Source organism: Myodes glareolus, chromosome X (genome assembly GCF_982192425.1).
Source record: "Myodes glareolus chromosome X, mMyoGla1.1, whole genome shotgun sequence".
NCBI lineage: Eukaryota > Metazoa > Chordata > Mammalia > Rodentia > Cricetidae > Myodes > Myodes glareolus.
In genome coordinates, this window is record NC_142053.1 from 20,652,739 (window position 1) to 20,674,746 (window position 22,008).

The window sequence follows — 22,008 nt, forward strand, 5'->3', positions numbered from 1 at the left end:
GAGTGCCTAATGTACAGTAGCAAGGGCATTTGTTAACTTCAAAGCTTAAAAACATGAAAATTGGATCTTGACTAAAGCATTGTGCTATTCAGAAGTCTATATATGTCAAAATGAAACAGTTGCTAACAGAAGAAACATGAGACAAAACAGCAATAAAATTTTTGTTTCCTTTGAAATGAATCTGTTTTTTAGTTGGCCCTCATGCTCCTCATATAGCTGAGGCCCTCCACTTCTGAGTGCTGGGATTTCAGGGTACGCAACTCCACCCAGCACCACGGCCAGCTTTTCTTTCCTGACACACTAGGTATCAATGTCATCTCAGTTTTCTTGCTGGTTTTAACCAAGCACTAAAGCTGAGGAAGGGGTGTTACCAGAACAAAAATGCTCACACAGTTATTAAACCAGCAGCTAAGCTGCCACGCATTCAAAGGAAACATGAACAGAATAATTTCATCAAATATCCTAGAATCTTGCTGGCAAAGAGAAATTTTCATAGCATGGGTTGGCTTAAGAGCAAACACTTTCAAGTAGTTTCCAAAATTGTAGCCTTCGTTGCTAAGGTACTTGTTGCCTAGGTCCTTTCTCTTTTTCAGAACTGCTCTCTCCTTTTTTTTTCTTTTTTGTCTTGTCTCAAAGCTTAGGAAAACCCATGCAAGAGGAGAATGAAAGAATGAGGGGATTTAAGGCAAAGTACAGATACAAAACTTAAATTACCCTCAGAATGTATCTGTTCTATCTGTAGCCTGCTTGTTTCCTGAAATGCTTGGTAGTGAATGTATCTTTAACTAAGTCACAGTCTATTTTGGGTGGTTTTTTTTTTTTCAGTGCTTGGGAATCAAACTTAAGGTCTTGGGTAAGATAGGCATGTGGTCCACCACTGGGCTATCTACTCAGCCCCATTATATATTAAGATCACAGTGAGTGGAGCATTTCGGAAATGTCTCACGAGTACCTACTGTGTGCTACGGCACTTTGCTAGGACCCAAGGATCCAGAGGCACACCTAGTTAGGAAAGACCCCAAGCACTAGCCAGAGCAGAGCTCTGCCTGTGAGAGTCCAAAGAGGATTCCCACCTGATGTCTCAACAGGCCTCGCAGAGTAGATAGGAATGTTTGTTTTTAAAATTATTTATTTTATTATTGTAGGTGTACGAGTGTTCGGCCTGCATGTATATAAGTGGCCAACAGATGTAAGCCTGGTGCCCTTGAAGGTCAGAAGAGAGCTTTGGCTGTGCTGGCACTGGGGTTACAGATGGCTGTGAGCCTCCATATGGGTATTAGGAAATGAATCCAAGTCCTCTTCAAGAAAAACAAGTGCTCTTAACCACTGAGCCAACTCAACAGTCTGAGGTAGGAATTATTATTATTATTATTATTATTATTATTAATTTGACATACCAATCACAGTTCACCCTCCCTTCCCCGTTCCCTCTCCTCCCCACTTCCCCCCAACCTGTCCTTATCCATTCCTCAGAAAGAGAGTGGGGAGTCAACAAAGCCTGGCACTTTCAGCTGAGGCAGGACCAAGCCCCGCCTCCCCCATCAAGGCCAAGTAAGGCATCCCACCATAGGGAATGGGCTTCAAAAAGCCATCTCATGCACTAGGGATAGATCCTGGTCCCACTGCCAGGAGTCACACAGATTGGGGACTGCCCCAACTGTCATCATAGAACCTTCATCATAGAGCCTTCATTCAGTAACTGATGGAAGCAGATATAGAGATCCACAACCAAGCAGCAGGCCCAGGTACGGGAGTCCAATCAAAGAGAGGGAAGAGAAATAATATGAGCATGGGTGCTCAAGATCAAGACAGGGGAACCCAGAGACAGCTGACCCGAGCTAGCGGGAGCTCAGGGATTCCAGACTGGGGATCCTGCATGGAACCGAACTACGCCCTCTGCATGCAGGCTGTAGTTTTATAGCCTGGTCTGTTTGTGGGAGCCCTGGCAGTGGGACCAGGTTCTATCCCTAGTGCATAAGATAGGAATTCTTTTCTTTTTCTTTTCTTCTTCTTCTTCTTTTTTTTTTTCGAGCTTTGGAGCCTGTCTTGGAACTAGCTCTTGTAGACCAGGCTAGTCTCGAACTCACAGAGATCCATCTGCCTCTGCCTCTGCCTCCGGAGTGCTGGGATTAAAGGCGTGCACCACCACTGCCCGGCTGAGGTAGGAATTCTGAATGTGTACAGAAGGTATTCCGATGAATAGGAAAAACAACTCAGGTACAGAGGCATGTTCCAGGCACAAAGAAGCTCAAGGTGTTGAAAACTTACTGGGAAGAAGTAGCAGGAAATAAAATTGGTAAGAAGTGACTGAAACTGGAATTTACACTTTGATCTCAATAGAAAGCAAAGGATAGGTTTCTCTACATTCTTAAATCTTAAAGGTCTTTTAAACAAGCAAGTTATGTCTGCTTCAAAAGGTTAAAAAAAAGTGGCATCAATATGTGGGAAAATTCAGTAGCAACAATTAATAAATGGGACCTCCGGAAGCTGAAAAGCTTCTGTAAAGCAAAGGACACAGTCAACAAGACAAAACAGCAACCTACAGAATGGGAAAAGATCTTCACCAAGCCCATATTAGACAGAGGTCTGATCTCCAAAACATACAAAGAACTCAAGTAACTTGATATCAAAACAACAAATAATCCAATAAAAAATGGGGTGCAGACCTAAACAGAGAACTTTCAACCGAGGAATCTAAAATGACTGAAAGACACTTAAGGAAATGCTCAGCATCCTTAGCCATCAGAGAAATGCAAATCAGAACAACTCTGAGAGTCCATCTTACACCTGTAAGAATGGCCAGGATCAAAAACAATGATGACAACTTGTGCTGGAGAGGATGTGAGGGAAAGGGAACACTTCTGCATTTCTGTTGGGAGTGCAAACCGGTACAACCACTTTGGAAATAAGTATGGTGATTTTTCTGAAAATTAAGAAACAATCTACCTCAAGACCCAGCAATACCACTTTTAGGTATATATACCTAAAGGATGCTCAATTATGCCACAAGGACATGTGCTCGGCTATATTCACAGCAGCATTATTCATAATAGCCAGAACCTGAAAATAGCCTAGATGCCCCTCAACTAAATAATGGATAAAGAAAATGTGGTACATTTACACAATGGAGTACTACTCAGCGGTAAAAACATAATGACATCTTGACATTTGCAGGTAAATAGATAGATAAAAATAATAGAAAAAACATCTTGAGTGAGGTAACCCAGACCCAGAAAGACAAACATAATGCATACTCCCTCATAAGTGGCTTTTAGAGATAAAGCAACAAAATATCAGCCTGCATTCCATAACCCCAGAGAATCTAGACAACAAAGAGGACCCTAAGAGAGACACACATGCATCTACATAGGAAGGAGAAAAAGACAAGATCTCCTGAGTAAATTGGGAATGTGGAGAGGGAAGGAGGGGAGAAGCAAGGAAGGGAGGGAAGCAGAGAAAATTGTATAATGTAATAAAAAATTAAAAATATTGGGGAAAATTTCAAGTGAAGGAAGGGGGATTAGAAGTAGGGTCTAAAAAGATTGTCATATGATATAATATAATATAATATAAAATAATATAATATAATATAAATATTGGGTGTGATGGTTCACACCTATAATTTCAGAACTCAGAGGCTGAAGCAGAAGTATGGGAGTGCCAAGCTAGCCTATAACACATAGTAAGACTCTGTTTGAAATGAATCTTGCCCCTACTGTACTATATTTATTATTTTGGAGTGAAGAAAATAAAGTCTTACTTAGTGCAAATATGTGCTTCAAATAAAAACATTTAGAGAGAGGTTAGAGAGAGGGCTTAGCAGCTATGAGTGTATATTACTCTTGCAGAGGTATTGAGTTCAATTTCCAACACCCAGGATGGATGGCTCACAACTGCCTGCAACTCCAGATTCAGGGTATTCAACACTTTTCTGGACTCCCTGGGTATTTACACACACACACACACACACACACACACAATTAAAAACCAAAGTAAAAGTTAAAATACACACACAAAAATCATTCAGACAGTGGTACTGGAGAGATGGCTTGTACCTTAAGAGCACTGGCTGCTCTTCCAAAGGACCTGGGTTCAATTCCCAGCACCCACATGGCAGCTCACAACTGTCTATAACTCCTGTTCCAGGGGATCTGACACCCCTCACACAGACATGCAGGCAGGCAAAACACCAATGCACATAAAATAAAAATAAAAAACCTTTTAAACCAAAATAAGAACAACCAAAAGAGACAAGGAGTGAATGTCCAATGGACAGAAAGTATAATGGGAACAAAATTCAAGTGTGAGTGGATCCTTGTAGGCGTAGGGGACAGAGAGGAAAAGCTTAAGGTAGCACCTGATTTGAGTTGGGCCTTGTAAAAGTGAGGAGTTTGGCAGCATGTCCCATAGAAAAGTGAAAATGTTTGTAATATTTCAGGCAAAGTATATTAGCCTGATGTGCAGCCAGTAAGGGAGAGGAAGAAGGAAAGGCTCTGTTGCCAAAAGCGTTGAAAATGATGGAGAGTTTTATAAGCTATTCTCAAATTCTTAATTACAGAAAAGTAATCTACTCCAGAGGAGCAAGCAGCAGGTTATACCTAGCATCACTATTTATTAGATTTGGAATGGGCATAAGAAGATATTCAGCTCTAAGCATGGTTTAATTCCTAGCCAGAGGATGAATGTAGACAAGGAGGCATGTGACAGCTGTTAGCTAGTAACTCAAACCAGCCTTTTCTAGTCATGTTCTTGGCCTGATGTTTCAACAGGAGAGAGGGAAGAGGGGAGGGGAGGGGAGGGGAGGGGAGGGGAGGGGAGAAGCGAAGCAGAGATGGAGAGGCAGAGATACAACACAGAGAGATTTTTGGAGACAGAGTCTCCCGATGTAATCCTAGTTAGTCTGGAACTTACTAAAGAGATCAGGTTGTGCTTGAACTCTCAGATATCCACCTCCTTTTGCTTTCTGAGTGCTAGGATTACATGCATGCACCATCAAGCCTGGCTTCACTTCCTGAGCCATCTCACTGAACCATTTGCTAGTTTCTTGATGCCTGGGATCATTCTATCTTCCAGAAAGCTTACAAAATATCTTGCTTCTATAATTCAAATTACTAGAAAGTTCACAGTATGTGATGTGAAATGTCAATGTTTATGAGATTTATAATGTAATTAAAAAGTCATGGTAGCATGAACTTAAATATATACATCTCCTCTATATAGAAATTTCACACTAGCTGAATTATCATTAGACATTACTGTGGGAGAGGAGAAAGGGGTGGAAATTACTCCAAACTCATTATAAAAGACTTCTTGGGAGATGTTTTTTATTGATACTCAATAAATGGTGACGAACCAGTTTAGTTTGAGGCAAAGATCTAAAGTTTTCTATTGGAAAACTTTTATTGGGAAATCACAAAAGACATTTTGTTGAGTAGGACGAATGTGGACCTTTAGAACCATAAGCCACTGGAAGACTTTTAAAATGGATATATGCAACTCAAATATTTGATTGGATGGCTTTTTTAGTAGTACCAATGTGGAAAAACAACCAGGAAAAGCAAGAACTCTGGAAGTAACTCTCCCCCAAAGTTAAGTGCTGCAAATGGTGCTTGCAAGGAAATTGCCTTGTGTGGTTTTTTTCTTATGTGAAACAAGATACTGAAGTTGAAACAGAATAGGGCTGTAAAGCTCATTGCTAAAAGGGCTTGCTTAGCATGCACAGGGCCCTAGGTTCAACCCTCAGTACTGAAGTCATTTTCTCAAGTGCTGATAAAACTCCATGAGTATCTTTTGTGTAAATTTTCACTGTGCCTTTTCCCCTAGTCTAGGGAGATGAATTCCTTGGAAGGAAGCAAGAGTATCAGGGCCAAGAAATGATGTCATGAGGGTGGAGCATGTGCATGCGTCTGGATTTTTCAGGGAAGTAAGTGGAAGGGGCTGGAGTGTGTGCTAGCTAAAACTGGTTCCCAAGCAGTATATTCACTGAAGAAATTAAGAAGAAAGTCTGGGATTGATGTTTCTTCTTTTCAAAAAGCACAGCTATGTACGGTGGCCTATGAATCTCAGCACGCTAGAGGTTGAGGCAAGATCCTGAGTTTGAGTTCAGCCTACATTACATAGAGGTAAGAGAGATAAGGAACAAATTTAATGTGTATAGATATTAAAAAATGTAAAAATTAATTTTGATATGTCCTAGTTTTACTATTTTTAACCCATTTCCTATTGCAGTTGCTACAGATAAAAATGCTGAGATAATCCTGAAGGAAGAGTTGTAGGCTATGTTTAGAGATCGCTCTGCCTGGTTCCAGAAATGACTCAAGGAAGCTTATATTAGTACTTAACAGGAATTAATGTGGGCTGCAGACAGAGCACAGAACGGTGCCAGGAATGAGATGATCCACTTGCTACTAAAGGAGCATAAACTGATTTGGAGCCTGTGAGGCCCAATGTGCAAAGTTACTGCCCATCAGACAGCTCTGAGGGTTGTACAGTTAAAACCTTTGCACCCACTGTGATAGCACATGCCTGAAACTCCAGCACTTGGCAGAAGACCTCAAGTTTGAAGAAAGCCTGGGTCATACACATAAAAGAAAAAAAAGGAAAAAGAGGAAAGAAAAGAAGAGAGGGAGGGAGGAATGAAGAAAAGAAAAGAAAGTGAGTAGGTCAATTAGGAAAACCAACCCACTCTTTAAGGCATTTCACTAAAGGTTTGCTATTCTGTGAAACCAAGAGCTCTAAATCTATGACCAAAGTTTGAAGATCTTTACGAAAGGGCTAGTCACTTAGCAGAGCTGTGCTTTCTCTGAGGATATTTAAAATTACTGAAGTGGAGGCAGAAGGACCACAAGTTGGAAGCCAGCTTCTCCTATAGTGAGAATCTATGAAGACTGAAAGAATAGTGGTTGTGAGGGACTGGGAAGAGATGGGTAATAAAACTTTATTGTTCATACTTTGTTAAAAAATTTCAAATACTATCAAACTGTACAAAGTAGAAATCAAATGTGTCCTAAAAGTGCATGTTCCAGAGATAACTACTAACAACAGTTTGATAAACACACATGATCATGTAAATATCTTGAACCCTGGGTCTAATTGCTTGGGACACAGATTATTAGAGAAGCTACTGAGAACGGGAGAGTGCAGACATGGAAGGAATTTGGGTCTCTGATGACATCACTAACCACTGAATTAACCAATCCTGGAACCTCCTCTGTTACCTGACTTCTTATCATCTAAGTCTCTTCTAACTGGATTTTGTTGCTTCTGTCTACCACATTGTAATTCATGGTGCCATTCTCCTGGATAACTTAGCATTTCTGTACTAATGGAAGCACATAGTTACATATGGCTTGCATTAATAATGAAGTGATACTTGGACACAATGAAAACATATGCCTAGTGCTGTCATAGCAAGGTAAATCAATAAACCTTGAAATTTAAGTAAATTAAATGACCTCAATTTTTTGCAACTGGACTAGTTCTATAGATGGTTTATTTAAAATACAGATTGTATTAGCCTGAAGCTTATGTAAATTGAAGAGTCTATAATTTCTATGGAATTGCATTAAATGCTAGGTACATGGTTATTGTCTATACATACTATCAATACTAAAAACATTTTGGGGCCAGAAAGAGGGATCAGTTGGTAATGGTTCTTATGCAAGCAAGAGAACCTGAGTTCAGATCCCCAGCGTGTATATAAAAGCCAGGTATTATGGCATGCACAGGGACAGGAAGAACCATGCAACCTGATGCTCAGGCAATCTAACTGAATTGGGGAGCTCCAGGTTCAGTGAGAGACCCTGTCTCAAAGAAATAAAGTGAAGAAAGATCAAGAAAGATACGTGACATTAAACTTCGACCTCCCCAATTATGCATACACACTTACACACGCACCTACACATACAGCCTTATAAACACACGTACAAAACACCTAATATTTATTGATCATTCAGTATATGCATGTGCTATACTAAATGCTTTACCATGATAGATGTCATTATCAAAAGAAGCCTATCATGCCAATGTTATCATAGTCTCATCCTACTGATGGTGCGATTAAGGCACAGAAAAAGGAATTTGGCACCAAACAATTGAGCTGAGCTTATATGTACAGTGTTATTTATCAGTGTCCTTGCATTTCCACCCTTCTTCAACAGAAACTGATCTGCCTTAACTTTATTTCACTCTTTTTCCAATGAAATTGCTTTTACAATTGAACCCAGGTCCTCTGCAAAGCAACAAATATTCCTAACCACTGAGCCGTCTCTCCAGGCCCGTCATCAGCCTTTTGCCATGGCTATTGTAGCAGCGATCTCCCATTGAATACTCTTGCATCTACCTTTGCCTTCTTCTAATCTACTTTTGACTCTAAAGGCGAGGTATTTAAAAAAAAACTTTTAATGTATGTTATTTTTGAGATAGACTATCATGTAACCCAGATTGGCATTGAACTTGCTGATCTTGTAGCTGAGGATGACTTTGAACTTCTGATCTTTCTGCTTCCACCTCCCGAGCTTTGGGATTGCAGGTATAAAGCATCCTATCCAGTTTATGTGGTACTGAGGATCAAACCCAGGGATTTTTGTACATGCTACAGGCAAGCACTCTATGAATTGGCTGCATCCTCAGCTCATGAGGACAGGGTGATTTTTAAAGATCTTATTTTTATTTTTAACTAAGTGTATATGTATGTTTGTACATATAAGTACATTTCTCCCTTGGAGGTCAGAAGATGTCAGCCCCCTAGAAGCAGGAGTTGTACTGAGAACAAGGATGGGTGCTGGGAAGTCCAATCTTCTTAAAGAACAGCGAGTGCTCTTACCCTCTGAGCTTTAGCTCTCCAGCCCCCAGGGTAAATTTTTTTTTGAGACAAGGTTTCTCTCTACTGTCTGTGCTGTCCTGAAGTCCTGAAACTTACTTTGAAGACCAGCATGGCCTTGAACTCAGAGAACTGCCTGCCTCTGCCTCCCGAGTGCTGGGATTAAAGGCATGCACCCCAAAGAGATTTTCTTCTTTCTTTTTCTTTCTTTCTTCTTTTCTTTTTTTTTTTCTTTTGGTTTGTGGGACAGGGTTTCTCTGTGAAACAGTCCTGCCTGCCTGTCCTGGAACTCACTCTGTAGGCCAGGTCCATCCTGGAACCACCTGCTTCTGCCTCCCAACCCAAAGTAATTTTTCAAAACTGAAAATTTGTTAATAGCAACCACTGCCTTAGAACTCTTTAGTGACTTCTCATTGAGCATAAAATAAGACACAGAATCTTTGGTATGACCTGAATGCAACAAAAAGGTCCTGTATTGTTGCATTATTGGTTGGTTTTATGTTTTTAAGGCAAAATCTTACAGTGTAGTTCAGTCTGGCCTTGCTCTAGAGCCCAGTCTGCCCTTAAACTCCCAATCACCCTACTTTGACTTCCCAAGAGCTGGAATTACAGGCATGTGCTACCACACCTCAGTCTATTAGATCCTGTACTAGTGTACTGGTCACATGACTTCCCATCTTTATACTATGATCCACCTAGTACTCCTTTCAAATAAGTGCATACTCTATTTTCTCCATATTCTATTTCTGTTTTCTTCCAGCTCATAAAATATGCTATTTTCTTTTTTGAATTTAAAATATTTTATTTTTTGAAATTAAAGTGTAATTACATTGTTTTCCTCTTCCCCTTCCTCTCTCCAACCCTTCCCATGCACTCCCATGCTCTCTCTCAAATTCATGGCCTCTATTTCTTTAATGATTGCTTATTTATTAATTTATTATTTGTGTGGGAGTATATGTATGCCACTGCACATAAATCTTAAGGTCAAAGGAAACTTTCAAGAGCCAGTTCTGCCCTTCCTCCATACATGTTCTAGGAACTGAACTCTCAATCAGACACCAGAGGCAAGGGGAGTAGGGGAGTAGGGCGGGGGCAGAGTAAAGAAGGAAAGGAGGTAGGAAGGAAGAAGGAGGGGAGGGGAGAGGAAGTAGTGGGAGGAAGAGAGGAAGGGGAAGAGGGAAAGAAAGCAAAGGGGGTGGAGAGGAAGGAGAAGAGGGAAAGGGTGGGGTAAGGAAAGGGAAAGGAAGAGGAATTAAGGAGAAAAGGGGGAGTGAAAGGAGAAAAGATGGGGAGGAGGGAGGGCGAGGAGAGGGAGAGGGTGGGATAGAGTGGGAAGGAGAGAGGAAGAGAGGGTGAGGAGAAAATGGGAGGATGGAGAAGAGGAAAGGATGGAGGAGAGGAAAAGGAATGGAAAGGAAAAGAATGGAAAGGGTAGGGGGAGGAGGGGCAGAGGGGAGAAGGGTGAGGGTGGGAGAAAGAAGAATGGGAGAGGGGAAGGGCTTGAAGAAGTAGGAGAGGAGGGGAGGAGGATATAGGAAGAAGAGGGAAATGGGAGGGGAGAGGGATCAGGTGACTGAGAGGGGAGTGGGAAGGTCAGGGAAGGTGGGAGACAGGAGGGGAGGAGGGAGAGAGGGTGGAAAAGAGAATAGGAGAGAAAGGGAAAAGGAAAGGGGAAGGAAGAGAGCAGGAGGGAAAGGGTATCGAGGACAAGGAGGTGAGGTGGAAGAAAAGGGGGGAGGGGGTGGGGATGGGGCAGAAAGAGAGGAGGGAGAAAGAAGGAGAGAAATGGGAAAGGGAAGAGGGAAGGAAGACAGAGGAGGAAAGAGGAGTGGGAGAAAGAAGAGGGGAGGTGGAAGAGAGAATGGGGAAGAGGTTAGGGAGGGAGAGGAATGAGGGGAAGGAGATATGAGAGAAGGAAGAAGGATGAAAAGGGGGAGGTTGTAGAAGATAGGGGAGGGAAGAAGAATTGGGGAGTTGGGAAGGGAGGTTGAAAAGGGGAGAGGGAGGAGGGGAGGAGGATGGAGAGACAGGAGAGTAAGGAGCAGGGAGGAAGGGAACATGGAGGAGAAGAGAAGGGAGGGGGAAGAGGAGAGGAAAGGGAAGAGGGGAGATTGAAGAGTAGGCTTGGAAGAGAGGGAGAGCGAGAGGAAGGAAAGTGAGTGGGGATGAGAAGGGGAGGATGGGAAGCGGGAGCAGGAGAGGATGTGAGGAAGAGAATGTGAGGGAGCTAGAGCGGGAGGAAAGGAGGGGTGGTAAGAGGAGAAGAGGGGGTAGGAAAGAGGAGGGGAAATGAGAAGAGTAAGGGAAAGGAGGTAAGGGAAGAGGGGGTGTGTAGAGGGAAGAAGTGGAGGAAGAGGAGGCGCTGGGGAGGGAAGGTGAGTTAGGGGTCTAGGAGAAGGAAAGAAGGTTGAAAATATATAGCTTCCCAATGTTTTATGAGGCTAGCATTACCCAGATTCTCAAGCCAGTAAAAATATCCCAAGACAACTCTAGACTAACGCCAAAAGATTTATCCCAGGAATCTGAAGGTGATTCAACATAAGAAAATCTGCATAATATACCCTATTAATAGAACAAAGGGGAAGAACACACAATTATTTCAAATGATACAGAAAAAGTACTACAACAATTCAAACAGGTAGGAGTAGATGGGAGCCTCCTTAGCATGACAAAGGCCCCTCATAGATTAGTCAATGGTGGGAGCCTTGAAAAGCCGCCCACCCTTCTAGCAGCAAGACAAAGGCGTGTGCTTGTTGAAACTAGAGAGGTGGTGATTCAAACACAGTCTGAAAGCCGAGAGCTGCTCAGAACATCCTTAAAATAGTTCATTGAATGTTGTGTGAGCAACAATTTACATCACCTAAAAAATTTTTCTTATGATGAATCATTTATTCTTTTGACTTACTGACCTATAGGACTCTTTTCTATTTTCCTAGCTTTAATTAGCAGAAAAGGAGTTTATAATTTAGAGATTGCCTGGTAACACCATGAATAGGAAATTCTAACTATGATTCCAGATGAATGTGAGATAAAAGTTTAACTAAAAGGGGCTGAAAACTACTTTTAGGAAAGCCTAGGAAGGGAATGGAAACTAGATGGCTTTACATATGAAAACATATCTTCGTCTTCAATTCATAAGGGATTTAAAAGCTAATTCGGTTGCAGCTGCAGCAAAGTAATCAGAACAGTACTGGGTGTGTTTGTTTTCTGTTAGCAATGTTTAGAGAAGCTGTTTCCCAAAGCCAGGACTTTCTAGAAATGCACATTCTCAGGCTCCATCCCAGACCTTGTGAGTCAGAAACCCTGAGAAGAGAGACCTAGCCGTGTTTTAACAAGCCTCCCATGCTCCACACTCAAGTCTGAGGGCCACCGGAGGAGACCAAGAAGCGTGTCTCCCACAGGGACGGCCCAGGAAGCGTTTTCTTACCAAAGCATGGCGATTCAGAAATGGTGAGCCGTTCCTTCTCATTCTTAAGTTGTCCACTTGGAATCCCTGTGAGTTATCACTAAGACAAAAGAAAACATGTGGCTTATAAAATCCATTACCAACTTTTTAAAAAAAATGCAATTTATGGTTAAAGAGAAACACTGTGAGTGCAAATGGTGGAGATATCTGTGTGGATGTTTACACACACACACACACACAGAGAGAGAGAGAGAGAGAGAGACAGACAGACAGACAGAGACAGACAGACAGAGACAGAGAGAGACAGGGAGAGACAGAGAGGTTTACTTATTCAAGCTTAAAGAAGTTTCATCGGAAGGTAAGAAATTCTTAGATACGCCATTTTACCTTTAAGTGTTCTTCTGAAAATAAGCATAATTTTCTGTAACCTTGGAAATACACCGTTTTTTGTGTAAACCTGTAACTTATTTAATTTTAGGTTCGGAGCTATAATGTACAAGCACAAATTCTCAATGGCTGAACTGTTACATAAAGAACCACAACCAACAGCAGGGCTCAAAGAAACAGACTGTCGGCAGGTCAGCATTACCCTGCCCTGTTAAAATGGTTTTCAATTCATTGTGTACTCTAAAGAGGTTTCACATCTTTAAAAAAAAAATCAAACTCAATATTTCTAGCTTCAGCTGAAAATTTGCAAGTTTGTGCGACACTGGACCACATTCCCACACTACAAACAAGAGCAGCCAACCACCGCGCACTGAAAATGGCATCTATGTTTCCAGCTTGACAGTTGTCGACATAGGTGCTCTCAGTCCTATTCACCTTATCACCCAGAAGAAGCCATCTTTTACTTTTTATGTTTCTTTTTATCATAACGTCTCAGTTTAACTCCAAAAAAGTCACAAAAAGAATACAAAACGATTCCCATGTATCATTTATTCAGCTCTCTCCACCGACTCTAAGAAATCATCTTTAGCCGGGAGTGGTGGTACATGCCTATAATCCCAGCACTTGGGAAACGAAGACAGGAGAATCAGGAATTCAATGGCAGTCTTAGCTACAGAGTGAATTTGAGGCTAACCCCTAGGCTACATGAAACCTTGTCTCTCTCTCTCTCTCAGAAAGAAACATTTCTAACACCTTCTTGCTGCTTATATCCAATCAAGCGCCAGTCATTTGGGCTGTACCCCCTACACTCTATTTTCTGTCCATCTTCTTCTTTTTAGGATCGTTGCCAAAAATCACTTCAGAGCATTTTTCCTTATACACAAACTGCACAATAGTCTCTTTGGCCTCCTCACCTCTGTTCTTTCCCTATTTCAAGCTATTTAGCAGACTGCCGGGGTCACCTTCCTAAAGAACAGCTTGCTCTCTAGCTCACAATTTTCAGAGGCTATTATCTGCCACATTCAGGGCGTTATTATGACATTCAAAGCCCTCCGCAGTCTGGCTACAGACTTTTGGATTTCAGGGACTAGGAAAATTTTAGAACAAAATCTAGACACAAACATAGCTTCTCTGTTTTTCTTTTGTCCGGTATAGCACAGTGAAGTGAGCAGAGTTCACAGCAACCTAGCCTGTACTTTAGAACCAGACAAGAGGGGAACCTACAGGCTACAGACACAAAGCAGGTGAGAGTTGGAAACATTGTTACTCTTATATGATCGATATACATTATATACATATATTGAAATATACAGAGTGACAAATGTAAGTATTGCTGTTAATCTGAACTTTATAAAAATGTAAGGAAATTGGAATAGCAACCACCTTATTGGATTATTACATATCATACATATGTATTGGATGAGCTTGCTGTCCCCCACAAATATGTAAACGAATAGTTCATTTTAAATACTATTGTTGACCACTATCATTAATTTTATCTATTATTTTACTGTGATGGTGGGGAGTGGAGCCAGTGCCCAGTATGTGATAGCTCAACCATTGAACTATATTCTCAGCCTTCCTTTGACTCACTGTTACCTAGGTTAGTCTGAATTCCATCTTACAGCTTAGGTAGGACATGAACTTGAAATTCTCCTGCCTCAGTCTTCTACGTAGCTAAGAGTATAGGCCACCAGGCCCATTGAATATTTTACTTGTGAAAGGGTAGTATGTTATGTGAGGGACAAAGAACCCTAGAGTACAAAATAGTCCTGCCTGGGACGGAACAATTGGCAGCTGCCTTATAGATTTAAGTATGTTGAAGTTTCAACTAATCTAAAAATAGATTAGTGGGAGGAAAAGACCTTTACTTAAGATCAACAGATCATTAGAGGAGCAGGCAAACATTTAAAGCCAGTGCTACACACAGATTTGACTATTCAGCTGTCTGCATAAACCTATGCTTGTCTATTTCCAGGCTTATTCCATACACTTGAAACGTTACCTAAGCTCTTCATTCCTAAATTTTCATTTCCTCCTTTAATTTTGGTTTGTTTCAGGTAGGGTCCTATGAAGTCAAGGCCTGTCTCCATCTCTTTGTGTAGCCAAGGTTGACTTCGAACCCCTGATTCTCCTGCATTCACCTCCCAAGTTTCGAAGTGCTAAGATTATAATATACCCAGCTGACTTCTCTTTCCTCCTCCTCTTTTTGTACTTGTGTGCATTCCCATTCTCTCTCTCTCTCTCTCTCTCTCTCTCTCTCTCTCTCTCTCTCTCACACACACACACACACACACACACACACACACACACACCACACACATGTGTGTGTTGATCTTTAAAAACAGTCTCTCACTATGGAATCAAAGCTGGCCTTGAGCTCATTGAACTCTGGAGCTCCACTTCCAGAACGCCAGGATTACAGGCATAGGCCACCACACAGAGCTGTCCTCTAACTGGAAGAAAGCAGAGGCAATAGAACTGGATCATGTTCATATGTCCCATATCAAATGTCAGTATACAACTCATCTAAGCAACAGTAGATCTGTGTTAATTATTCCTTGAAACAATCACTTAGTGGATGAGTATTCTTCTTCTAGGTTAGTAAAATTCAATAAACTAAATAGTGGATATACTTTGAAAGTAGTAGATACCACACAGTAAATATTAAGGCTTTGGGGACATAAAATTTCTGTTGTTACTTCTCTTCTATGTCACTGTAGAATGAAGCCAGAGGGCTGTAGAGGGGGAAGTTATTGGCAGGGAATCCAAAAAACTTAATATTTAAAGGTTTTGTTTTGTTTGTGTGAGTAGGGCCTCACTATATAGACCTGGCTGACATCAAAACTGCTATGTAGTCCAGGCTAGCCTTGAACTCACAGCAACTCTTTTGACTCAGCCTGCTACGTCCTGTAATTACAGGTAGATGGCATCTGGTTACACAAAGGTTTCTGTTTATGTTTATCTGTGTGCGGTGATGGGGATCGACCCCAAGGTCTCATACATGCTAGGCAAATAGTTTACCAGAGAGTTACACCCCTATCTCAATTTCTAATAATTTAAAGAAAGGCCAGAGAAAAATGTTTTCTAAAACCTTCAGAGATGGTTCCAGGACAGGCTCCAAAGCTACAGAGAAACACTATCTCGACAAAAACAAAACAAAACAAAAAAAACCCATCTTACTTTTAAACATAGTATTAAAAACTACCTTAAATATAGTGAGGTGCTTAGTCTTACTACAACTTGATATGCCATGTTTTGTTGATACTCATGGGAGACCTGCCCTTTCCTGAACAGAAAGGGAGGAGGAGTGGACTGGGGGATAGGAACAGAGGGGATGGGGGAGGGACTGGGAGGAGAGGTGGGAGGGGAAACTGTAACTGGGATATAAAGTAATTTTTTTAAAAAAATTATTTTAAATATAGTATTGAAAACTACTTTGAATGTAGTATTGACTCTAGGTGTGGTAGCGCATGTCTCTAATCACAACACTGAGGAGGTGGAGGCAAGAGATCACCACTTGGAACACAGCCTGTTCCATAAGACTCTGTCAAAAGTTTTGACATTAGCCATTAAGTTAATGAACTGGAGACTGAGAGTATAAAGAACTCATGATGATCCCTCGGTCCCAGTCCTCAGGGGCCAGGATTATGAGTATGAACCATCACCCTCAGCTGTCCACACCTTTGACATAACCCGGGAATCACGTGTGACATGCCTGAAGTCAGAGACCTGCCTATGTAAGGGCTTGTTTTCATTTATAGCATATTGAGTGAGTTAGAGTGCAGTCAGAGACTTGCTCAGAAGGAAGAATTGGTCTAAAGTACGGCTACAGTGACCCTTAGTCAAATTCAGTCCCCTCTTGTATTTCCAGTTCATATGCGCCACGCTCCCTTACTCAGGCCTCAAATTCCTAGTGTCCTTCTACTTTCCAGACCACGTATAGCAGTGAAGGACTCTATCTACAGCTTGCCAAACACATGTTTGTCAAGTGATTTTCTCTATTCGCATCAAATTCCATGTATAGAAAAGTCCATTTTCTTGCAGCCTTACTTACAGAAGGGAATTTCCTAAATGTGAACTCTTCAAAACAGTATTACTGTTAAGGTCCTGGGGTAAGGCTATGGTTCACTGGTATTGAGCTTTCCTAGTATGCTCGAGGTTCTAAGTTCGATTCCTGGGAATCGCAAAACAAAAACAAATCAAAATACCCTGTTGTGTGTTTTGATGAGGTGAAATGGTGAGATCCAGGTTCAGTGAGAGGCCCTGCTTCAAAAGGGTGGAGCGAATAGAGGAAGATACCGACACTGCCACACAGAGAGAATGATAGAGAGAGAGAGATGTTCTTTCTCCAGAGTCCCCTTTGTTGTTCACAGGACTAAAGGGTTTTATTTACTATTAATATGCAATTAGAGATAAACTTCATAGTTCAAGGTCTTATTGCATAAAGTAGCATTTATACAGAAAATTGAAAGTTTATAGTAATTTATCTGGTAGGCACAAAAGAAACAAAGCTTACCATTTAAGCTAGTCTGGCTGGCTGGCTAACAAGTCCCTGCGATCTACCTGTCTGTGGACCCCAAGTGCTAGTGTTGCAGGTCTTTACTGTCATGTCTGGCTTTAATTGTGGACTCTGGGGATCTTAACTCGGAACTTCATGCTTGCGTGTCAAGCAGTTTACCCACTGAACTATCTTTCCAGCCTCTAGAGAAAGTGTAATGCCACTGTGGTGCTTTGAATGAGAATGGCCCCACTGGCTCATATGTGTGAACACTTGGTCCCCAGTTGGCTGAATTGTTTTGGGAGGATTAAGAGGTGTGGCTTTGTTGAAAGAGGTGTGTTACAGCGGGAGGGGGGCAGTTTTGAAGTTTCAAGACTGAAGTCATTCCCAATATGTCTCTTTCATTATTCTTTGTGGTTGTGTCTCAAGATGTGAGCTCTCAGCTCTGCTCCAGTGACATGCTGGCCTGCCAGCAATGATCCCGAACTCTAAGCCTCTGAAACCATCAGCTCCAAATTAAATGTTTCTTTTTTAAGTTTCCTTGGTCATGGTGTTTTTTTCACAGCAATAAGAAATAACTAAGACAGCCACCTATACATTAATTATCTGCCCATAGATCATACGTATACCTGTGCTTTGTACAAAAAAGTAAAATATACGTCTCAACAAATTATTTCCTCTTTCACGGCGAGGGATATTACCCACTGAGCATGCATAAACAAGATATATTTCCAAATGTATTTGCTTGACAACTATTTCCATCCTAGGTGTGCAGGAGATAAAGGCCAAACAAAGGTGAGAAGACAGCTGAGAAGGTGAAAAAGCAATAGTCATGGCAAATCTGGAGGCACAGACAGAGGGATGCTCAGCTTCTCCAAAGGAGTGGCTAAGAGAAAAAGTGAAATTACAAAAAAAATGTCATGTTCCACACCAACTGGTGGCGCGAGCTGGGTCCAGGCAGACCTATCCGAAGAGATTGTTCAGGTTCAGGTATGTGTTAACCTGAGATGGGATAGGATGGGGTGAATGCTGTCCATTGGTTTGGCTCATCCACTCCTTCTTCTCCACTAGGCTGAGGTTGAGTCTAGACACCAGAGATATGGAAGATGCCTGTAAGACCTTGATAAATAAAAACAAGGGAATTCTACCGGGCGTCATTTTGTCCAGCACCCCCTTTTTGCTGTCAGGTATGTCCACCCTGCTCACCCGAATCCATTGATCAATGGGATGCTGCTGGATCTTCTAAAGAGGCTGGCATCTATAGTGGTGGGATCTTGTGGCAGGCTTACATCCACTTCCATTTTCTCCTTTGCCACATCAGTGTTGAGGACAAAGCCACTACTTAGTTGGAAATTTTGAAGGGTGTCTGGCTCTTGTTGATTTAAGAACACATCACTGTCTTCGTCCATAGATACTGTAAGGAGAAATTCAAATGGGGGAAGGGGAGAGAAGAGTGGCAGGAGCCCTTAGATAAGCAGAGGCACTCAGCTTTAAGCCCTAGTGTCCCTAACACTTGTGAACACAAACCTGGGCAGAGCTGGCCTCAAACCTTCTAGTCCCCACTTGGACCCCTAATTGCTGATGCAAATGGCTCAGTGAATTCTCCTCTCTTATTTTTCTAATCCATGGCAACAAGGGAACTGTCAAAACAAAAACTATAGATTAACCATCCTGAGAAAACAAGGGCAGTTACACCTCCACCAGCTTCTTTTGTCCAGTCAAACAATGCACAGTAACTATGCAAGCAATTAGCATCCTTTATGACTCCAGCCAGACTCAGGAGCAGCAGTGCCGCGCATGTGCCTTACAGGAACAGCCTTCCCATGGCTCTCCTTTCCCCTGTGCTCACCAGGAAGGGTGTTGTGCTAAAGGGTATTTATCTGCTCCTATGCTGACTGTGCCACTCAGGAAAGAAGCGAAAGGAGTCAGTCATTTAGGAATATTTTGCCTTCTGCCCGATATTTCAGTTTTCCCGGGACTGGTCTGTCATCTTTTATGACTAAAAGCAACAAGCTTGCTTAACGGCACGTATGTTTCCTATAACAGCAGTCAAGCTACACCCTTGTAACTGAAAAACACAATGAAAGTTTGAATGGGGGGGGGACGCTGTGATTATGATTTTGGCTTTGATAAATCACTTTCCCAACTAAAGCAAATGTGCAGATAAAACATAATTTATAACTGTTTTATGATAATCCTATATGAATATTTACAATGCATTAAATCTGACTGTTAGTCCAAGTCCTCAACTGATGTACAGACATAACAGCAAAGTTTATTTTTTAAAGCAAGCATCTCAGAATACTTCCAAATCAATGTTTCTGCTATTGGTAGTATTGGCGCTATGCTCCTTTTAACGTTGCTTTTACTTTACCTCTGCTTCCACAGCTCACAACACGTAACTTCTTATTTAGCATTTTTTTTAGCACCATTTAATGAGCCCTACTCAGGGCTAAAATCTTAACTTCATGCTAATAATATTGGGGGCTTTGTTTGTTAGGTTTTTTTTTAATGAGACAAGGTCTCGTGCTGTAGCCTAAGCTTATCTGGGACTTACCCTGTAGCACAGGCTAGCCTTGATCTTGTAGCAATCCAACTACCTTAGCCTCTTGAATGTTTACCAGCACGAGCAACCACGCCCTCGTTTGATTTTGTGTTTGCCTGTGTGTGCTTTTGTGTGTGTGGAGGGGTAAGGAGTACTGAGGATTGAACCTAGAGCATGGGGCATGCTGGGAAAATGCCTCACTGCCTAGCTATAACTTCAGCATGTTAGTAATAATGTAAAGTTCCAATTTTAGGAAACATATAGAATTAGCAGAAAAATGTAAATGAACCTAGTGAAATGGGATTTTTTTAAAAATTAAAATAGCTCTAATATTCAAATATCACTTTGGAGTTTACAAAATGTTTTCACATGTCTCAATTGGCTCAATCAACAGCCTTGTTCAGCTCATCAGTGGTGAGCTTAAACTAATGGAATTGTCTTGAGATAGTTTGTGAAAAGTTATGACATGTAAGATCATAATCACTTATTTTTCATTCATTCTGGGAATAGAAGAAGAAAAACTTGATTATGCTGCCAGAATTAAATTATCTAAATCCCAGACATGAGGATGATTTGGAGTCTCCATTCCTGATGTAAGACAGGTTAATAATAGCTCCCATTTATTGGGCACTTATGTGCCTGGTACTATTCTAATCACTTTAAATATGTGATCACATTTAAAGCTTACAATAATTCTGTGAGGTAGGCACCATCACAATGCCCTGATTTCAAAGAAGGGAACCGAAGCCCAGAGGGGTTATTCAAATTCCAACTACTAAGTGGCGAAGACAAGATTCCTCTGCCTTTCTGGTTTGGTAAAAACATAGAAGAGGCACTTCTGAATGCTTGTATGAAACCTATTTCTATACTCATAAACACTCACTACATATTTATTAAATTGCTATATGAATACAGGCAAATTTAAATAACCTCTATATGGTAATTTGAATGTAATTGGCCCCAAAAGCCCATAGGGAGTGACACTATTAGGAGATGTGGTTTTGTTGGAGGAGGTGTGACCTTGTTGGAGGAAGTGTGCCACTGTGGGGGTGGGCTTTGAGGTCTCAGATATGGCCATGCCATGCCCAGTGCCTCAGTTCACTACCTGTTGCCTTCTGATCAAGATATAGCCTGTGTCATGTCTGCCTACACGCTACCATGCTCCCCATCATAATGACTATGGACTGAATCTCTGAAACCGGAAGCAAGCCACCACAATTAAATGTTTTCCTGATGAGTTGCTGTGGTCATGGTATCTCTTCACAGCAACAGAAACCCTAAGATACTATATTTCATAGTTTTCTCATAAAATATATACAACTATTTTACAGTGCATATTGACCTCAAAAGATTAGTGATACATAGCTTGGTACCAGTAGAATCCAGTTTGCCACCCATAATCTGAAAGGCATTGTTACAATTCCCTGGGTATTTAGAGAGTATATAAAATATGGCTGCTAAGGTGATGAGAGCACATGAAAAGGGTAGTGCTTAAAGACAGAAGAAAGGACGGCGTGGTCAAAACCCCGGAGTGCGCAAGGGGACAAAAGGCTCTTGCCTGTATCTTAATTTTCATGTAATACACTAATATTCTTTGGGTGATTTGTTTTTGTTTTTGTTTTCTCTTTTGAGACAGGGTTTCTCTGTGTAGCAGCTCCTGTAGACCAGGCTGGCCTCGAACTGAGAGAGATCCTCCTGCCTCTCAAGTGCTGGGATTAAAGGTATGTACCACCACTGCCCAGAGGGGTGTGATATGTTTTAATGACTGCATTTTGAATAAATAGATGAAGTTTCATATACCTAAGCATTTCGGGTCACTTTTTAAAAAATCTAAATGCAATGAGAATATGCCATCGAAATGCAATAACTAAGAAATAAGAATAGTATAATGACAAGAAAAGAGAATCGGGGACTGTTCGTAGAAAAAGGGTGGCACACATCAAAGGAAGGCTTGAGTTAAGCCATGTTTCTCGGACATGAAAAGACAGTTGTGCTCATGAGGTCACAGCAACTGAGACTGCCTGAGCAACTGAGACAGAGCAAGTCAGTCAACATTCTAGCATGGAGGAAGGAGGGGCTCACCAACTCCCACCCCTTATTGAAGAGCTACTGACAATTCATGGCTACTGACTGAGGGAGAGTCCGTGTTCTTTAGCAGTGTGGCCCCTGGTAGATTGACCATGCTTTAATGGCTGGCCTCCCATCTGTATGAAGCGGGAGGGGTAGTACTCACTGGACTCAGTGGGTTATAAAAAATAAGATGCTGTGACGTTGGGAGGGGCCCAGAGGGTGAGGTAGTCTCGGGAAGAGTTAAGGGGAGGGGTAGTGTATGAGTATAATCAAAATAC

The 22,008-nt window shown here is 41.6% G+C and overlaps 1 protein-coding gene across 3 annotated transcripts in view; it reads right to left on the bottom strand.

Annotated features, from left to right (window-relative positions):
• The window catches only part of LOC125410680 (P2R1A-PPP2R2A-interacting phosphatase regulator 1-like), a 71,654-nt gene that overhangs the window by 45,370 nt on the left and 4,276 nt on the right, over positions 1-22,008 (bottom strand). For all 3 annotated transcript variants that reach the window (XR_015736892.1, XM_087902512.1, XM_048450317.3), the window contains exons 2-3: positions 18,322-18,529; positions 12,249-12,327 (exon numbers count right to left, since the gene is read on the bottom strand). Coding sequence is in view for 2 of the 3 variants with exons in the window: in XM_087902512.1 (XP_087758638.1) it covers positions 12,249-12,327; positions 18,322-18,529 (287 nt within the window). In the remaining variant the exon portion in view is untranslated. The remainder of the gene's footprint in view (positions 1-12,248; positions 12,328-18,321; positions 18,530-22,008) is intronic.